Genomic DNA, 20624 nt, shown 5'->3' with positions numbered 1-20624 from the left:
TGAATCGGGGCTCAATAAACATTATTTGGTTTCTCTGTTTATGATTTTATGACTGTTAAGATTTGACCAGTTACCCAAGAGTACTCACACATAAAGTTGACACACTTTGATTGTTTTTTTTCTTCCCAAAGTGTAACATGTTATCTTGATGGTCATAGTAAACCATAAAGAGGCTTAGAGGAATTTCAGTGGTTATTTCATGCAAAAGCCAAAACAAACAATGTTGAGGGGCCCAGTGGCAGGTGTATTATTTCAGGACTGAGACTCGCAAAACAAAGGAGTGGAATTCCTTTTTGACACTAAAACAAAAGGTTGTGTTGGTGGGGAAAAAAATTGCCCTTTCTTTTTGACGGAACTTCCTGAGCTGAATCTCCCACTCTATCTTTGGAGCGGAACGGAGATGGATGGCGTGGAGATGATTTGGCACATTGCCCCTTCAGGAATCTTGGCAGCGCTCGGTCAGCAGAGACCAGGTTGTAACAAAGTGAGGATATGCTGAGTCGACGCATTTATAGAACCACCATCACCACCATCTTCTTCCATCCAAGAGGACCATCCGGCTCCCCGAGCGTGAATCCCCCACCATCTCTTGCCAATTCCAAAAGGGTTATTTCCCTCTACACTATACTTTCTCACGCCGCCATATACTGTCCCATGTGACATCTTGAAAGCGCTTCCTTGAAAAAAAAAACAAAAAAAACTACTGTTTGGCACAAAATGACACACATCAAACATCAACACTTGGGAATAACATGAGCGTCAAACAGGAGGGCCATGGAATTTTTCAGTCTTCATTCCCATACATGTAATCCAATGAGAGCCAATACGATTGTGCCGTACAAATATAATACGTACTGCCCACAGTATTCGTTTGACCTATATGTTTTGACCCGCTCATGAACTGTAGCGTAATAAAATGATGAAAGACGGGAAAGTGCAGGAATAACGACAGGAAATGGAAAGTATTGCAATATCAGGAAGTGTTACACATCAAAGGGTGAGTCATTTGAACTGATATTACTTTTCATGAGTCTTATTTAACACTGTTTAATGTATTACTTATATATATGACTTTTGAAAAGGCTTCCGTAATAGCAGGATGCAACTAATCAACTGAACTTCCTCACATACGTCTGCCACATGGAAATTTTCATTTATTTATTTTCACTTTCATGTAGTGTTTCTAAGCTATCTTTTAGATTTTGATATTGTAAGAATGTTAAAAAGTTGAATACATGGAGTCAACTCAACTTTGTCATGTAACGCAAAAAAAAAAACCCCAGCAATTTGTTGCTTTGTTCATAACTATTACTTTTACTTTATTTTAGTTGTATATTCTTATTAAACATATTTTTACACTTGTAGGATGCCAAAACATTACCTAAAAACATCAACTGTGCGGTTAATATACCTTTATTGACCCTGGAACGAAATATTATCATTTACTTTTTTCTTCACACGCTGTCAAAGTGTGTTGAAGGCATTTTAACGTAGTCATTTAAATGGAAGATGGTTACAAAATATGATAAGGCTCTGTGTAAACTTGTGTGTGTGTGGTCTTGTTTAAATGACCTCACAGCTAATGTGAACGTCCTCAGATTGACCCCGATGGCTGTCATGTGATCCACCCCAAACGCTTCCACCTCACCTCTATAGACGACGCGTAAATAGCAGCGGAACCTAGCGAGTTACGTAAACATATAAATGTGGTTTTGAACTCTACAAAAAAAAAAGAAAGAAAAAAAAGGAATGTTGCAATCACACCACCAGGGTGTGTATGCATTTGCTAAGAGGCGCTGATGTCACCATCGTAAAACACCCTTCCAAGATTTGAGCTTCTTAGTGAAGCTCTTTTTGGAAATGTTTTTGCGCTTCTTATGCAATGTTCCACAGGAGAAAAGTTAGAATATAATCTTGATTTATTTACAACAACCAATCAGATCCCTTTATCTGTGTTTGTATCAACATCACAATTGATCGACAAGGCATGGCTGAAACTGCATCGAGTTAAAAATAATTTGAACAAAAAACTGCATCCGTATAAATTGGAATATTAAACAATATGTTTTATATATGTACAGTGGAACCTCCAAAGTTGAAACGCCAGAAGTCAAACAACAAAATTCAAGCTGTGATGGTGTACAAATATAATATGATTTCAATCTAAGAAGCCTTTTCACACTGCACTTAGTTTTCTTGGCACTTACTGTACTTATCAGCCAGCCAGGAAGTCACAGTTCGACTTTTCCTACTGCTTGCTCAAAATCCCTCCGCCATCTCCTCCTGTTCAATGCATCTTCTGATGTCACCTTTGTATCACAATGTAAAAAAACTTGTAAGTCAAGTCACTTGTATCTCAAGGCACCTGTATGTATTATATTGCTCCCCGTGTCCAACCCCCAGAAAGAGCAGCACAATGTCAAATAAATTGAAGTATAAAATTGTAATGCAAATACTGTTAACGGTTTAGATTCTGTTTGATTTTGATACTTTGGCATGCTTTCATACAATACAGTAGAGCGTGATAATAAAGGCCATTATGAACATATATTTTAAATAATAAAAAACATTTTTAAATACAATAATTGATTTTTTTTCCCTTTTAAAATGGTGGTTTCTGAAACGAGAGTAAGATTGAAGGTTCCACTGTACAGTATGCTTAATACTGTGCAGCCAAAGGCACATAGCGACATGTAGATCTTGATTGTCAGCTGACACTGAAAATATGCGACAGTAACCAATCTGATTGTCTCATCGCTCAGATGTAGCTGACAAGATGGCACCTTTTAAGTTATATTTGATGACATCGATGAACATCATGGAAATTCTCGTGCTTTGTGTGTGAAAGCATGTAGATAGACCGCAGACAAACAAACACGTCGTGTAGAGTTCACAGTTACATTTGCCCTCCCAGCGCAAGTCCATCCAGCCTGCCAATCGGAACTCTCTCGGGTCCAAATTCGAACCGCGCGCTGCGGTTTTGCAAGGCTGAACCACGGGAGGGATGAGTGTGCACAGTCTAGACTCTTGACCTTCCCGTTCCTCCTTGTCTCTTTCTCAATCGTCTCTTGTAGCAACCTCGCATTTCTAATACAAGTCCTTCATGATCTCCTGCAACAACGGGTGCAGTAACATGTCCACCTCAGTTTTCTTGAGCAACTGGATGAGATGCACGTGGTCGGTGACGATCTGCCGTAGGTCGGTCATCTTCTGGAGCAGCTTGGCGAACAGCTGCAGGGAGTCCGGATGGCTGACTTTGAGCTGCAGCTCCAGGGAGTGCAACACAGTTTCCTGGAGCTGCTCGATGGGCTTGACGTTCAACAGGCCTGGACGGTCTGGGCAACGGCACAGTGAAATGGACACGTGGCCATGGTGGGGGGGGGGGGGAAGAGTACACAATGTTATGAATGACGCTGCACATGGCTTGACCATTTTTTTTTCTGTAATTATTTCAATTGTGTATGTATGGATGAATAACTCAAATTAAAATTTTTATTTTTATCTAAGATCTGTGTGAAGGGCAACTATGAATACTTTGGGCGCTGGGCCATAAAAGTCGATATAAAATAAATGATCAGATTATTCTAGAAATGATCAATTTATCTTTATGTCACAGCTATTTAAGTTAATAAGTGACTTAAATGTCGGACTTGGCTTCTTATCGGGTTCAAGGACTGACCTCTACCATGGCGCTAATCAGCACCATTACTCAAAATACTTTGGATTTGTCCTACAAATGTTAAGCCAAATAACCGTTCATGAAAATCGTAATTTTTGTGTATTTCTCAGTTGCTTTGCTTTTAACACTCCTAAAGAAAAACTTTGCAGTGACTGGACATCTTACCACCTTGCCACACTTTTATCAACTAAACAAAATTTTACAATTATTATAAATGTGACTAAAGATTTCCACTGTTTGATTAGAGGAATTCCTCATTCCCTTTCCAACTGTAAATATTTGAAACGGCAGACTTCATAAGGCCACAGACAACGCGTGAGAGCATTTGATCAGGACCGCCATGCAATTCTCAGAGGAAAAGTTACAATCCCTTCATCTGCCCTCAAATATCTAACCCAAAAATGCTTCAATCATTGCATCATATTTTTTCATGAATGGCCCTCAAAGGACTTCAAAACTTCCTTGACGGAAACAGTTGGAGACCCCTCACCTCCGCTGAGGATAATGACGGCCAGAAAGAGCGCCATGTCGCTGTCGTCCAGCTCTAGCGTGTTGAATTTGACGGAAAACTCAAACTTGGGCTCCAGTAGATGGCAAAAGGGCTTCCGGAGACTCTTGAGGAACTCCCGCGTCATGAAGATTTGTCCGTAAGCGATCAGGGTGCCGTCTTTGTTCATAAGGGGCGCCATCATGATGATGAGGACCTCTATCACACCGTACTTGAGCAACGTCACCTGGGAAGATCAAAACAGAACAGAATAGAATCCAAATAGAGATTGGGGAAATTCCAGCAGCAAAGTGGAAATGCACTGGAGTCATGCATATGTAGTAATGATTGAGAAATAAATAAATATTAATTAAAAAACAAATAAATAAATAGATGAATAAATAAATAAATTAGAAATAGAAATAAAAAGAAACTAAAGAAATATCAGAGGAAGCTTTGCTTCTCACCTGATCATTGAGATCCAGGTCGACAAATCCCGGGATGCTTTTGGCAAACTCCGTCACTTCTCTCACAGCTTCGGCCGAGCGCGACTGGCAACTGTGGAAGAAACGCAGCTCGACGGCGTTAGTCGTTCCGCTCGTCATTCCCACGAAGCTGTACTCCGACCCCAGAAGAGCACCTGCGTATTAAAAAAAAAAAGTGGGGTGTACCATTCTTCTACTCTATTTGTTTTGAAAATGTATCTTTGTGTGACTTTGCTATAGTAGGTGCAACCCTCAAAGTGGCTCACCTCCATTTGTGGAGGAAGGAGGGGACATCTGCTGCTGATGTTCCTGAATGGGCATCTGCCTGCAGTTGATAAACTGCTCCCCCTCCATTAGAGACTTCATGTCATGGATGACAAAAGGCTGCAAGACACGAGAGAGTCAAGACAAATAAATGAATGACTCAAGGAATGAGAAGCAGATTCACAGATGACCCAATGACTTAACACACTGTTCAGGAACATGGTGCTCGTTAAAACATCACCACAACTGGCACTTAGTCAGTGTAAACGGGACTCAATAAACCCGAGCACCAAACTCCCGGTAGGCAGTTATTGCGCAAATTAAAGTCGTCTCACAAGGGCAGACACACTTTTTTCCTCCACTCCCTCTTTTTTGTTGTTGTTGTGCGACTCCCTGTCAATTTTGATTCAGATTCATTTTCAAAAACATTACGTTTAATCTGCTCAAGCAAATTTTATTGTGTTCGGCCTGTGACCTCAGGTGCTCTTTGAGTTCTAGCTCCCTGTCCAATTGAGTTTGACAAGAGTTTTAGAGAATAACCACAGTGAGACTCCCTGCAACAAACAGATGATTGCGAACCATTTGGCGGCTATCACTGTCACCGACAGTCATAACAAGCTAACTGATGAGCCTTGAACTTGACAGAAACAAGCAACAGATAAAGCTTCTGTTACTCTTGCTTCTCTGCTACCAAACTCAATAATCACTATGAAAGTAACTACACAGGAATTCACAATAATCATGGCTGCATGTGCATTCAACTATCTTCACTGTTGCAATTCTGAGGATCGGTCACGATTTAGTACTCAAAAGTTCAGTTGCCATAGCAATGCCACATCACACGCATGATTAGCATAACAGTCAGTAGTCATTGTTGCATTACAGTAAATTTTGGTTTACGTACAACAAAAACAAAAGTTATGACTGAACAGTGTGTTCCACCATCTGGATATAGATAAAAACAAAGAAACTTGTGCAGATCCATGTTTCCTGTTATACAGCGTGACCACTGCAATGTGAGAGCCAAGACATGGGGAAACCAGTGAGAACACTTGTCGATTAGAGCAACACTTAGTGCAAGCGTGGCACTTTTGCACAACTTGCTGTGTACCAACTAAGTGTTTTTGTTTATATATTTCCAAGGACATCTAGCCTTTTTGTGACACTTGCAGCTTCTCTATTACAACCTGGTGAAGACACAAATCTTGATGTGACACAAAGCTTAGAGGCCACATCCCATAGGAATCTTTGCAATGGCAAATTGGATTCATGCATTAAACACCTGTTTTTGATTTCTGCCGTTCAGTTCAACAGCAGCTTCTACAAAATAGTACTAATACACAATGTCCCATTGTAAAAGTATCGTCGTGAAGAATGTAAGACTGAGAGCGCCGCTTACCGCATTGTCTCCGGTCTTGCCAGAGAGGATGGCCCTGGCCTTGGCCTTGGTAAGAGGGAAGTACTTGAGATAGGCCTCGTACAAATGTTTGGCCAAGGCCCTCAGATCGGCCGCCTCCGGGTGAATGTGCTCCATGTCGGACGAAAACTCCGCTAGTAGTTTCTCCTTCTCGGCTTGGGGCATCCGGCCAAAACGAATAGCTGTGAAATGACATGAGAAAAAAAAAAAAAAAAAAGACAACGCAGGAATTTGTTAGAAGTCAGACAGATACAAATCACAACAATCTGAATTGTAATTTGGATTAAAAGTGCAAGTAGTGATGAACAGGCCATTGCTCTCCCTCATGGTAATGAAATGGTGGACTTTCGACTTATGGCCGCAAACATAAATAATGTGTTATGAAATAACATAAACAACATGTTATGAAACATCTTATGAAACTTATCTCAGTGTCAGTTTGCTTTCTATGTACACATGATGATACATGTGGCACATGCAAATTAAATTACGTCATACGTTAGAAAATCTGGCCTTAATGCATATTTAGTACGACAATGAAATGTCATTTATCATCCCTTCATTCAATTCCAAGTAGTTGCGTCCAACTGGGAGGTGAAAGGCCACCACTTTTTTTTTTTTTTTTACAAACCAAACAACTGGGCACCGAGCCCGCAACGGTGACAAAGCAAATCAGAGTCGGTCTATTCACCCTGCATGTCAATTATTGATCGTGTCAAAAAATAAAAAATACAGCCTTGCACATACACAGAAGAAATGTGATATGGAGTGATGATGGTGAAAAATGAGAGACGGGTGCATATCAGAAGTTATTATTAAATTAAATACAAATAATAAAAAGACCAAATGTGGCAAATTGGAGTTGTGACTGTAAATAAAGCTACATGCTAAATGTCAAAATTTGACATATTTTGAGTAAAAAAATGATCCCTCACATTCCCAATCCCAGATAACAGAAATAGAGGGCAACCAATTTACCGTTATGTGACATGCCGACGTTCAGGCACTTCTGAAAGCGACAGTACTGACATTTGTTGCGGGATTTCTTGTGAATGCGACAGTGGAGGTCGCAGTGATCGTACACCAGCTTCAACCTGATGGTGCGTCTGAAGAAACCCTTAAAAGACACAAAGAATTATTATGGTTGCGTTTTATGTTCTTGGTTCAGGCATCTAATTGAAAAGGTTAATGTGATTAAATGGGGGCAGCTGTTTTGGTTAGCAACTGAGAAGTTGACTCTTAAATGTGCGAACAGCAATATGAATGAAGTGACAATATTACAATTCCTACTTGTTTCCTTATGGGAAACTGACGTGTCTAATAGAGGGAGACATTTACTATACTTATAAGTTCTTTAGGAAATACGTCAGCGGTCATGATACTTTCTGGTGGGACACATTGTATTCAAGCCACATTCCTCTTCTTCCTAGGCAGCAGCTGCTCTCCTTTTTTTTAAAATCATGTGTTATTTAAAGGAGGAGGAAGTTAGGGGGGGCAGTGAAACCCCACCTTATTAAAGAATGTTTTCTTTTTTAAAACAATTAAAGAAGTGTTTGCCTCCTTGGCTGACCTCTAGTGAGCCCCCCCCCCCCCCCCTTGAGACTTAAGAACAATGACTCTTCCTTACACTATGCCTTGGAAGGCAACAAACAATGTCATATTTTATTAAACAATATTAAACTTGTAAACTATGCAAAAATGGTGCAGGGCTAGATGTATCGATAAGTGTGTTAAAGTGGGAAGAGACTAATTTGGGAAGAAGCTAATTTAAATGGGTTTTTTTTAATATGATTTTTTTTTAAATGAATAGACGAATGGTTATTTTAACAAATAAGTTAAAAATACAGTCAAACGTCCAGAGTCAAAATCTAAAATCTTGGGGATTTTGTTTTCACTCTTTTCTTCCTTAAGTGTGTCCTACCTTGCATCCCTCACAGGCATGGACACCATAGTGAAACCCGGAAGCTTTATCTCCACACACCCGACACTCGATGTTGAGAGCGGCTGTAGACGCGTCGTCCTGGAGCTTGGAGAGTGGCGGACTGTCAGTGTGTTGCGGGGGTGACTCTGGCTCCAGCTTGATAGAATCTGTCGGCAAGAAGTTCGGATGGCTCAAAAAAAAAAAAAAATCTACATTGATCATCAGGACCTGAACAACATTCTTCTTAAAATTTTTCAAAATTGCGCAGTGCACATAAAAAAGCTGGAATGGAACACAAATGGTCCCCAGGCCGTATTTTGGACTCCCCTGGTTCACACAAATCAGGAGTCAGTTATAACGTACTGTGCAAGTCAGCGTGAGTCCTGTAGCTGTGCATACAGGTGTAGTCCAGGTTGGTGAGGTGGTCGTCGCCCTGCGGCGGACTGGGGTCATAGGCCACGCCGACGGACGTCATAGAAGACAAGAGCGAGGGCGACAGGGAGGAGGATGAGGATGAGATGGAGGCGTAGTCCAACGTGGTCAGGTGCTTCATCTCCAGCGAGTGGGAGCTGTCATCCAACTCGGGCAGATCGGTGGCGTTTAGACTGAAGCCCACGGGCCAGGCAAGGAGCTGCTGGGTGTCCACCATGTCTGCTGCAGAGAGAGAGAGAGAGAGAGAGAGAGAGAGAGAGAGAGAGAGAGAGAGAGAGAGAGAGAGAGAGAGAGAGAGAGAGAGAGAGAGAGAGAGAGAGAGAGAGAGAGAGAGAGAGAGAGAGAGAGAGAGAGAGAGAGAGAGAACCGGGGGATCATTGACGTGTTCGCCGATACAACAATTCCGTGTTTACCGCATATGTCCTTGCTTCAAAGAAAAACAGCAAAAAAGAATGTAAAACATGGAAGAAAAAACAAATGTGGGGAGAGGGGACGGCTGGTGAAGAGATAAGAAAATAAGGAGGAAGTGTCAACTGGGAGATGTGGACATGCTCACATGCATATGCTAACGATGCATGTTTTGTGTCACGGAAAAAAAAAAGTGCATACATAAAATTGAAATAGTAGTATTGGACTCCATCCCTGCAGTTTGTTATCTGCTCCACAGGGAGCTAGTTTGGGACACAGTCGGAACAAGACGAACCTCCTATTGATGTTCGGGTGGCTTGCTCAGAAGTTGCCCAAACCAAGAATACACAAACAACAGTTTGTGACAGTGACCTGTGAAATAAGTCACTCATTTTGTTTTCATATCTAGCGGTGTGAAAAGAACAGCACTCAATTTAAAGGCAGTGGCAGTAAGATAAACTGATGATTTTTTTTTTTATCTGCTTACTTTGGAAGAAGACTATAACAAAAAGTGGGTCCGGAAAACTGATATCTCATGAAAAAAACACAACTCAATAGAGAGCCAGTAAAGCATGCAGCTTTGAGCTAAAACTCTTCATATCCCAACACAAAACAATGCAAACCTGTTGAGAAAAGTAAGCTTTTAGAACCCGTTTGGCAATATTTTCTAACAGGACCATTTTAAAAATTCAACATTGGAAATTGATGGAGTGATGACGTCATTTGTTTCTGGTTTGAGGAAAAAAATTGAAAGTCCACTGTGGCCTATGCAACTATGAGAGCGTGAAATACTGCGATGAAAGGTTAGAAATAATCAATAGGATTGTACTACCTAGTCTGAAAATAAACTTCCGATAAACATTGCTAAAAAATGCCTGAATGGACCCCCCCCAAAAAAAACAACAACAATGAATGAGCTGAATTATGCAACAACTAAAATAAGACGACGGAGGTAGTGAAGCTATAAAAATGGATCGCACAGCTCTGGGCTGGAAAAAAAAACATCCTCTTTTGTCAATTACCTTATTGTTTCCTTTTTTACAGCTTTGGAATGCGGCAACAAGGTTAGGACTACTTAGAATTCACATCACAGTGACATTGTTGCAGCTTTGTGTTTGTGTGCAACTTTCAGCTTCCATCACCTTCTGAAGGAAAAAAAAAAAGCAGACTATTTATAGCTGGAGAAAGCGGGATATTTGTCCATTTTTAGGCTGTCGGCCAAATCCTTACTGAAAATAGACACGCCCGAAGTTTGCAAACATGTTTGGGGGATAGAAAGCTTCAAGATGAGGAAGTCAAAGCATTGCAGCTTGAGAATCTCGTTAATCACATGGCGATCATAACAACCTTTTCTGTTCATGAGTCCGTGACCGCACGATGCAACGAATGAATGAAACGTGCGTGCGTCTGCGAGCAAACACACTGTCAAAGTGGTATAAAAGATGAAAAATGAGTGTGGTTTTGTCGTTTGTGAGTGTGTCGCCCCAGGTCTTGGCTTGCCACATGTCAGAACTGGTGCACCTTGTAGGAGGACTTTGTCTCAGTCATGACATCACATAACAAAAAGGCCAACGGTCAAGCCAACTGTCACAATTTCAGTGATACCTTGACTTACAAGTTTCATTTCTTCCAATTATTAAATCATTTTAGGTTAAAAACTATTTGAGTTTTCAAAAATAAAGCTTTTAAGCCACAGCGCAAAAAGGCAGCTGCAAAAATGACAACACCTGATGATTTATATTTTTGTCAGGATTTCACATAAAGAAATCAAACCAATTAACAGTCCAAATCAGGATTGCTCCATCTTGCTGGAGTTCAGGCTCTCTTATTCTACCAAAAACTTGATCGGGTCTAAATTTTACTTCGTGAACAAAACAAACGGCAATCCAGAATTACGATTAGAGACTGAACAGCTTAGATTTTTGTCATTGATAAATTCACCCTGGGTGTGAATGCAGGTGTGGTAGTTTCTTGTGTCTATGTGTCAGCCATGCATTGAGAAAGGGGCGTAAACGCCACCCACGCATACATTCAACCATGAAGAAGGAACAATATAAACACACAGGAGAGAAGTCGACACCAAAGCCAGATGTGTATTATGCAAGGGAGGCAAAAATGAAGAACCGGTTCTGCAGCATTCAATGCTGCCCTTATCGCCTCACCTTTAATAATAAAAAAGACAATGCCCTAGCTCTATTAAGAGGCGAGCCATGAAACTGACAAAGAAATGTATATCGGCCACACCCTATTTTACATGTGTTAAATCACAAAATATTCATCATTAAACATTGCTAGCTATTTTAACCCTTTGGCCAAAAGCTTGTATAGTAAAAGTGAAAAGGTTATTGCTCCCTCCCTTATATGTTTTGTTTTCCACAGTAGGTGACAGTTTTCAATTATTACGATATTAAAATATCTTCCAAAGACAAAAAAAAAATGGCTTTACAATCCAAAACATTACATGTGAAAAATATGCCCACCCCACGAAAAAAAAATCATGAATAATGCAAAAACTTTTTCATGACACTGCTTTTCAATGAATATGGCATGAGAAGGGAAAGTAGTAACAAGATGTGCCACTTCCTCAAAAAAAAAAAAAAAAAAAAAATTCACGCTGCATGTGGTTTGTACTGACTAAGCCTCTTCTGCGTCAATCGTTACCTTTGAAACAACTCAGCGTTCTAATTTTTGCACGGTCAGTCCGACATGACACAAGTGTCCATCGTTAAAATGGGGAGGGGGGAAACGTTTAACTCGACAGCCGCTTCATTAGGTATACCTTTACGTGCTACATCCAAACCAACCTGGCTGATCTTCTGCCACAACAGACAGAATGTTTATCAATGTCTATGTTATATTATTTTATAATGATGTCTAAGCAATTTTAAGAGAGCCCATTAGTGGCTGTTGTTAACTTCAGGCAACTTAACCTGACAGGGTTTTCCCCCCATCCACTCCTGATCAAATATCAGTGCGACAAAAAAAATAAAAATAAAGCCTGGCCTATCGAGCACCCACTTGCTCTGTTGGTACTGAATTCACTGCGACGGGGTTGAAAAGCTTGTCAGGATGTGTGGTTTGGAAACTACCAACAACATCGCCTCGGAGTGAAACTGTGCCCCGACTGTCTGATCTCTTGATGTTTCCGATTGGTGTCATGTTCTGAAATGATCGGAAAGCGGAGGGTGACACGGTCACCGAGGTCAGGATGAGGGGGAGGACATACTGCTTTGAAAATGCGCCAAAAAGGAGTGTAACGTTATAATCACACAAAAGGGAAGGATGGTCTAAACTTTAAGAACTGTCATTTTGTATTTCTTAATTGCAATGACATACAGAAATGATACAGGATGTTGTTTGCATTGGCAGTTGTTCAATGTTATCAACAGAACAGAAAAGTAAGAATGAAGACAAGGATTGTAAAATAAATGTATTATACACGGTTTTTAATAGTTACTCCGCTAGAAGATTTTTGTTCTTCATTATCAATACATCAAATAATTTGCTGGGCTGATTTTGAGCGAGGGGGAACACCCTGGATTGGTCACCTGTCAATCACAAACCACCACTCACACTAATTGGCTAACTTGTTAACCAAGTCATTCATTTGCACGCTTAAGTTTGTTTCGCAGGTCAGTCTGCTCTGCTGCATATTTAATCATCAACAGAAGAATTTCTGCACACTTAAAAATATTTATATATACACTCTAGAATCAGCAGTTTTGCAAAAACAGAGCTAAAGCAGCAAATTAAACATGATCATAAATTTGTGTAGATTTCTTGGAAACTTTACCAGACCATCTGCGTAACATGTCAGTGAGTAAGCTGACAAATGAAAACATGAAATCACAACAAGGTGGAATGAGGATAAACTGTATAAAAACAGTAGCTCAAGCACTACAATGACATAAATGACACACACACACACGCACATGCACACACACACGCACTCACACAATGTTCCACTCACCCTGTTTGTCCTTATCGATTCAGTGTTAACCATGAGCTCACACTCCAACAACTGACAGTGAAGAGGAGGTTTGCATGCCTGCGAATGTGTATGTGTGTGTGCGTGTGTGTGTGTGTGTGTGTGTCCGTGTACGCAGTCATGCTTTTCCTCAGGAAGTGATGACCGATAGAAAGGGAACTACATACACACACACACACACTCCCCCACACACATTTTCTCTCCTTGACAGTCTGGGCTCAGCAGAAGTTCAGACAGCTCAGCATCATGTGCTCAGGTTATGACTCTATGATTACTAATCTATAATATAAGGAGTGTGTGTTTGCTGCATGGCCTTACACAATGTCATTGAATGAACAAACATGTTAAAAAAAAAAGAGGATTTATATAATAAAAATGAAAATGTTAAGAGTGCAAGTGTGGGCGAGAAGTGTCAGACATGAGATGCAGCCAACTTCCTGTCGCTTTGGTCTGACAGGCGACCTGACGCTGCCTCTCTGGTTGCACTTCTCTCCCGCCAATCTCGCAGTCACTCGGTGTCCGTGTGACAGCGGCGACCTCTCAACATACAATATCACGACACCGGAGATTGATATGTGTCATTTTGAAATAATGTCCTGCTTTTTGAATAAAGAAATGGATATTAAAGCATTGTTTGATTTATGGCATCTGATTAATCGATTAATTGACGAAATAAATAACAGAATTGCTTTTTTCTTCTTTACGGCTCTCAATTTGTTTGAGTGTAATGTCTTCAATTGACTTCCATTTTTACAACTATTTGTTTGTGATAGACAGCTCTTAAGTTTTCATATTAGGTTGCCCTCTGGCAAATACAAATCATCCAAATCTGAAACTGAGCTTGGAAATTTTGCCATTTTAAACAATGACACTTGAACAGTAAAAATCTCCCAATAAATTTTCTCATTTGAAAATTTGTGGTGCATTACAAATAATGTCAGCGTATCCAATCCAGATGACCTGATGAGAACCCAAACTGATTTTAGTATACAGCAAAAGGAAAAATATTTACTTTTGTCAAATTGAGATTTATTTGCTTTGTAAAAAACTCTTGTGTCATCTATTTGATTACGCAAGTGACATATGACATAAGTGACCCTGTGCCAATTTAATTCATTTTAACATTATAAAAGCAACTTTTACATTCAGCAGAGGAGTGAGAGGAAATAATTAGTTATTATAAAAAGCTGAACTTTTTAAGGAAACAAAACTCGACAAGGCAGACGGTCTGTCATTCGTCTGCCGCTGTCAATCATTCACACACTTTTTTTTTTATTTTGACACAGAGGGGGCAAAGATGAACGCGTATATATATAACAGCTCCAAACATCAACAAGGATACTGTAAGAGCACCTGGACTGATGTTTTATCGCTTCAATTTATTGTCTCATGAACAAAAACACATTTCCATTGTCATAGAGCGGATTGAGTTTTCCAGGTCCAAACACACACACACACACATACACACATGTGACTGGACCGTAAGGTGTGTCCTCAGGACCGCAGGGTTACTGAAGTTCACCCCCTTAATGCAAACAAAGACATGCGAGGATGCAGAAGGTGCATGCATGGGCATGTAATGTGAAAGTGTGGCTAATACTGAACAACTTGTTTTGTATTTGTATTCTATTTTTCATAAACATATTTTAGTCGAGATCATCACAAGTGTGTATTGGGGGGGTCGGGGAACAGTCTTAAAGAATTTGGCAAGACTACCTGGACACTGCCTCAGAATTGACATATGTGTGTATGGGTAACGGTAATTTTCACAATAATTCGAGGACGTGAACTTTCCTCCAATTCCTTTAAATAGTTATGAGTTAATGGTTGATGAGTCCCTTGAGTCACAAACACTTCCTTCGTGGATTAGGGGAAGGAGTGGCGCACGTCGTCAAGGTCACACACAGACACACACACACACAGTCGCAAAGAGAAATGGCCTTGAAGACTGTGTGTGTATTGTATACAAAATGTATCGTTGAACTGAGGTCACAAAAGTTCAATTCAGGTTGATTTTGAGCTGAGTCCAATCCAAATGCTGCAATGTCTCGTGATGGGAAGGAGCGAGATGAGATAACGTGGCAAGAATGGCCTGAGGTAGAATACGGGAAGGCTCGTGCCTTGGTTCCTCGAAATGCTGAGGAAAAGATGCGAGGGGGCTGCGTCCGCAAGACAATAACATGGCAAAAGATGACGTTAACTAAGCAATGGGAGTTGGAAAACACAAAAGTTCAAGGTAGATATCAATCTGAATCAGTTCACCAAATGGACTTAGTCCTGAATTGACTAGAACCTTCTCCATGATAAATCGATATTATGCGGTTAAATTACAAGCTTGGTGAAAGGCATAAATGAATCCATTTTGTTACGAGGTCATTCCAGGCCATTCAAGAGAAATCCACCAAAATCACATTACGCCACAACTTTAGCTGGTCTAAGGTCTAGTCACCAAATTGTCAGGTGTGCCGGATTATGCTCTTGAAGAACCGCAAGAACAGATTCTCAGACAATAAATTCGTTCGAGCACAAAAATGAAAATGCCGGTTTTTACTTCATCTACGAAAATATAGCCCCCTTGTCTTAATTACAGATATCACCGTCAAGAATGTGCACCCGTTTTCAGAAAGATGATGCCAGATTTGAGGCCATGACAAAATACATCAGAATAATACATCTCACAAATTTACCTGACATCTTGGTAAATTTGCCATTGAGTGGCTAATTTTCTAGCCAAAAGTCAGCTGGGATAGGATCCAGTTCAAGCGTGACCCGGAGCAGGGCAAGTATTAACCGAGAGATGTCATGCATCCATGGCAACACACGCTTCAGTAATGCCGCGGGCACACAAAATCTTCATCAGTCCCAGAAGACACATGGGGCTTGACCCAATCAATGCGTGATTTTGAATTATTATATTCCCATAGCGAGAGGAAAGTGGAACAAAGGCTACTGTACTCTGCTTCTGTTGAAACTATGCTCAAGTCCACTGGTAGAGAAATACTTCACTTTAAAAACATATTTTCATGTTGTTACGACACCAATTGATTCCTGACATCGTTTACGCATTTCTTGCTGTATCATTTTTTTTTTTTTTATATCAGAACTAACTGGCCTTAGAACAGGCATGTAAAAAAGGTGTTGACTTTTTATGTCCACTATATGTCATTAAATGAGGACCCTTTCCTTTTCTTGCTGGCTCTTTTCTTTGGAAGTCAGTAGGGAGCTTCACTTGGAAGGGGCTGGTGGGCGTGCAATTACCTAGAGGGGGAACTCCAAATCCACTGGCCACCAGTAAAGATGTTGCCATGTCTGTTCCCTGTTATGTGGCCCCTTCAGAACCTAAATTTTAGTTTCCCTGGCTGGGAAATGGTCAAACAGGGAAGCTATTATTATGATACTAGAAATTTAATTCCATTTTTCCAAGAAAATATGCTTTTCAATGTTGTAAGAAGACTGGAATTGGTTACATGACTAGCCTTTGCTGTTAATAATTACATCTAATTTAAAAAAAAAAACAACAACAAATAAATAAAACTCCGACCTTAAACCTTCACTAAATCAATAAGATCTTAATGCCCCCTGATAAAGTAAATCAAAGGTTGGTTTTCCGCAAAAACTGTCACAATTAAATCACGGCCCACAACTTGTCAGCTGGCGTACGTGTTTGTTTGCATTCTATTAATCTTGCTTATCGGCGCTGTGGAAGAGATAGAAATGCAAATATGTCTAGTGAAGCACGCCATGTGAGGTGGCGACATCAACATACGATAGGATGCTATCTGAGGCACTCCCTTCATTTATGACGGCGGAGCAAAGTCTCAGTCATTCACTCACGCCACACTCACGCCACACACACACACACACACACGCACACGCACACACACACACACACACACACACACACACACACACACACACAAACACACGGACACACACACAAGGCAAATTTTTTCATCCCACGCTAATTACAGAAGATTGAGACTGGTTTGGTCCAAATTCCCGTACATAATTGACGTGTAATGAAATGCAGTGAAAAAATATAACAATTAAAAACAAAAAAATTCTCTCAAAGACTGATAAAAAATCCAATTAATTGAAAATGTTTCTTTTTATTTTTCAAAATTCAAACTGTTGTATTAAAAATGTAATACAATTGTCACACTTTGTAGTAATTGAGCTAATAAAGAGTTTCAACAAATCATTCGGAGTCCTTTAACCTCGTCTAAAAAAAGATTATTCCTCAGTATCTATAATCAGTTCCCCTAATTTAAAATAGACCTGTTACATCAATGCTGAAATTTTCAGTTCATTTTTTTTTTTCTTAATCATTCTGACCAACACCCAGTAAAATTTTCCATGAATGTGAGCAATCGACTTCTTTTTTGTTTACATTATTACAGGATATTTTGACAACAGTGATAATAAATCTTCTGGCAAAAAAAACAACCATTTTGTAACAATGATTGTTTGATGTTGCTGCTGATGTCATCCTCAATGGAAACGGTAGCGTCATTTGGACCAATTGACTGTTTTTAGCAGTGCAAGTTTGAACGGCTCCTTTACTACTTTTTACAAAACACAGCTGCACCTGCCGGTCGTTGCGACACGTTCTGGCAAAATGAACACAATTGTGTAACAGCGCCACAACAGACTGGTTTAAGTGCTGCTTTACTAGGCAAAACCTAAGAAAAATTAAAATTCTAAAAAAAAATCCAAATTCTATCATTTATACAGGCATGCTGTTTAGTAATTTTAACATTTTCAACGGTCAGAGAAATGTCAATTTTCCCCAAGCGCCAGCTTCCTTCCACTCTAAAACTATTCCTATAAGGGTCTTGCGGTTGGCTTGCAACCAATCAAAGATGAATCCCATCTCTCGCTAACAGTCAGCTAAACTCCAACAAATCAGACACATGGAATTACATTAATCAAATGAATTTTAGTTTTTTCCCTTCTGGGCTTTTCTTATTTTCCTTTATACCACACAATCTTTGAGGCTTTTTTCCTTCATCAATTTTTCTTTGCCAGGACTAACTCCAGAGTTCCTTTAGTTGAATTACGCAAACACAAAACTTTAAAAAAAGAAACACTATTTTACAAACTGCAATCTGTAACTGCATGTTCCAACTGGTCCATCTGTAGATATGGTAGATATGGAAGAGATCCTCAGCAAAATATTTGTAGCTTGAACGCACATACCTCAGGACAAAAGTTTCCAAAATGTGGAGAAATCGCTGCTTTTGAAATGTAAAAATATGCCCCATGTCTTTGGCAGTGAATTTGTGATGAGGGTCCTTGTCATATAAACCTTGAGTGAATTAAGAACTCTGATTTCAGAATTTCTCAATTTGATCCACCTCAAATGTCCCTTTTTTTTACTATTCAAATGTATTTTCTTAATTATTTAGGGCAATCCTGATTAATCGTGACTTTCCTCCTCACTTTCTGAATATAATGATCTGAAATTTAATTTTTCATTTTCAAATCACAAATGTGTTTTAGAAGGCTCTTTGGTGGATTGTTTATTTCTTTGTTTGATTTGTTTTTGCTAAAATACCATGCAAAAATTGGGGTCCCAGGATGGTGACAGGTTGAGGGCCCCAATATTTGATAGTAGCAGGTCACTGAATAGGTGGCCCTGGTGTTGGGAAATATTTTCGAAAGCAGCACATTTCTGGCATGAAGGCAAAAAAAGAAAAGAAAGAAGTCACCAATCTAAAGTGACTCAGCAGATTTCATGCATATCCACATTGTGATGACTCATGATGACCAATCAAACACTTTCAACAAAACTGTTGGAAAAAAAAAAAAAGATTGCGCAACATCTCCACTATACGACAGATAATCGAATCGCATGAACGTGAAAGAGAAACACAAATAAAGCAAACTTACCTAAATAACTACGATCAGCTTGATGGTTAAAGTCTCTGCTTGGTGTTTGCATGTCAAAGTCACGTTCAAAGTATGGACCAGGAGCACCTGACTGGCTGCCACTGGCGCGTCCTTTAACCGCACCCCCCAGACACCCATCACCGCCACCCACCACCCCCGTATCCCGGTGGACGCCTCGCCCAACCAAGTGAGTTGCAGACGGGTAAAGCCACCCTGAAAGTACCGCTCGAATCCGTCAAAAAAAAAAAAAAAAAAAACTTTCCCCCAATACAATCAGAAATCACAACCTATTTCGCCGATGTGCAAAAAATAACTGACCCGGTTTTATTTATGCATGCATTAAAATCTGCTTCCTCTTTGCTTCCCTGTGGAGCTCCTGTTCCTCACCACGGTGGCTTCTCCCAGCTGTGGCCGCCTCCACTGATCCGACTGCCGGCCTCTTGTCAGCCTCTGCCCCTCCTCCTCGCATACATCTCGGAGACGCCGTTGGAGCGCCAATTGCACACAATTACACAACAAGCAGTCGTTGTGTCCCGCCGATGTAAATCTAATTAAACGAGTTTGGCTCGTTTGCTCCGGGTTGCCTTTTCAAGTTGTGAAAACTCACAACTGTTGCCGTTTCATTTTACTAACTAAACCGGTACTGGGATCCTTTACTGATAAAATCTTAGTGAAGACACTTTTTAAGGTATTTGGGAATGTAGAGGTCAAGTTTTCAGTCTAATTGTAGGAGTCTTGACTATTTACTTCAACAATGGGATTGGAATAATCCGCAACAGTATTCAACAACAACAACAAAATTAATACTTAATACTAGTCCGCAGTTAGACTCTTCATAAAGTTCGACTGATTGAAATTCATTACACGTGTTCCCTCGAGAATATTTTGCTGTCTAATCTGTAATTCCTGTGAATAAATCCCTGCAGTTTTTCTTTCCTGTGGGCGTAATACTTTGGTATTTCAGTGTTCCATCATTTCCCGTTTGCGCAAGACTCGCCTACGCGCCTATCAAGTTAGGCAGCATACACGCTTACCAACAAAAGGCCCAAACTTGAGCATCCCTTCCGATCAAAGTCACCAAAGGCTTGATTCTCGGATGCCTCTAACATATGATCCTAACCAATAATCTGATGGTGTAGGGCAGGGGTGTCAAACTCATTTCTTTCGCGGGCCGTATTGTAGTCATAGCTTCTTTCGGAGGGCCATTATGACTGTCAACCCAAATGAATGTATGAGCACCTCATATTACATACAGTAAAAGCTACAAAACAAACTGACAAATAACTCGTTTTCAAATCAGACGAGTAAAAATTGGTCAAATATTTTTAAAAAACAGATATTATTAAAAGTGAAGACAATTTGCAATTCTAGTAATGACACACGAATTTGATGCACAATTTGATGCCATATCCTTGAGTTTGACACATGTGGTGTAGGGTGTTTTAGGAATGATTTCCTCTCGCTTAAATGCTCGTAAACAGTCAAGACCAAGTTTTGTAAACCTGTTCAATACTACTAATCACAAGCCTTCAACCGCAAACTGCAAAAAAAAGGTAAACCTTAATACTTACGATCATAAACCCTCAACACTCTACTCTACTCTACTCTACTCTACTCTACTCTACTCTACTCTACTCTACTCTACTCTACT

The 20624-nt window shown here is 40.1% G+C and overlaps 1 protein-coding gene across 5 annotated transcripts; it reads right to left on the bottom strand.

The window, feature by feature from the left end:
- Nucleotides 1-1901: 1901 nt before the first annotated feature.
- Nucleotides 1902-19868, bottom strand: pparg (peroxisome proliferator-activated receptor gamma). Of its 5 annotated transcripts, none has more exons than XM_068652461.1 (9): nucleotides 19361-19868; nucleotides 8617-8907; nucleotides 8254-8420; nucleotides 7311-7449; nucleotides 6315-6514; nucleotides 4918-5035; nucleotides 4634-4806; nucleotides 4170-4413; nucleotides 1902-3335 (listed from the first exon to the last, which is right to left on the bottom strand). In XM_068652461.1, the coding sequence occupies exons 1-9, from the start codon at nucleotides 19440-19442 to the stop codon at nucleotides 3088-3090; spliced, it is 1662 nt and encodes a 553-aa protein (XP_068508562.1). In that variant the 5' UTR covers nucleotides 19443-19868; the 3' UTR covers nucleotides 1902-3087. The 5 variants fall into 5 exon arrangements, with proteins under 5 accessions (XP_068508562.1, XP_049589942.1, XP_049589944.1 ...); XM_049733985.2 differs by having other exon boundaries at nucleotides 8617-8904; nucleotides 18974-19867; XM_049733987.2 differs by having other exon boundaries at nucleotides 19292-19867.
- Nucleotides 19869-20624: the final 756 nt, after the last annotated feature.

The sequence above is a fragment of the Syngnathus scovelli genome, chromosome 11, assembly GCF_024217435.2.
Source record: "Syngnathus scovelli strain Florida chromosome 11, RoL_Ssco_1.2, whole genome shotgun sequence".
Classification (NCBI taxonomy): domain Eukaryota; kingdom Metazoa; phylum Chordata; class Actinopteri; order Syngnathiformes; family Syngnathidae; genus Syngnathus; species Syngnathus scovelli.
This window is presented reverse-complemented; position numbering and strand designations above follow the sequence as displayed.

Excerpts from the sequence above, each read along its gene's own strand:
- pparg (XM_068652461.1), bottom strand. The coding sequence starts at position 19,442 with ATGCGAGGAGGAGGGGCAGAGGCTGACAAGAGGCCGGCAGTCGGATCA. Across the intron at positions 5,036-6,314 it reads GCAAGACCGGAGACAATGCG|CCTTTTGTCATCCATGACAT; the intron begins GTAAGCGGCGCT and ends CGTGTCTTGCAG. Across the intron at positions 4,414-4,633 it reads ACCTGGATCTCAATGATCAG|GTGACGTTGCTCAAGTACGG; the intron begins GTGAGAAGCAAA and ends TGATCTTCCCAG.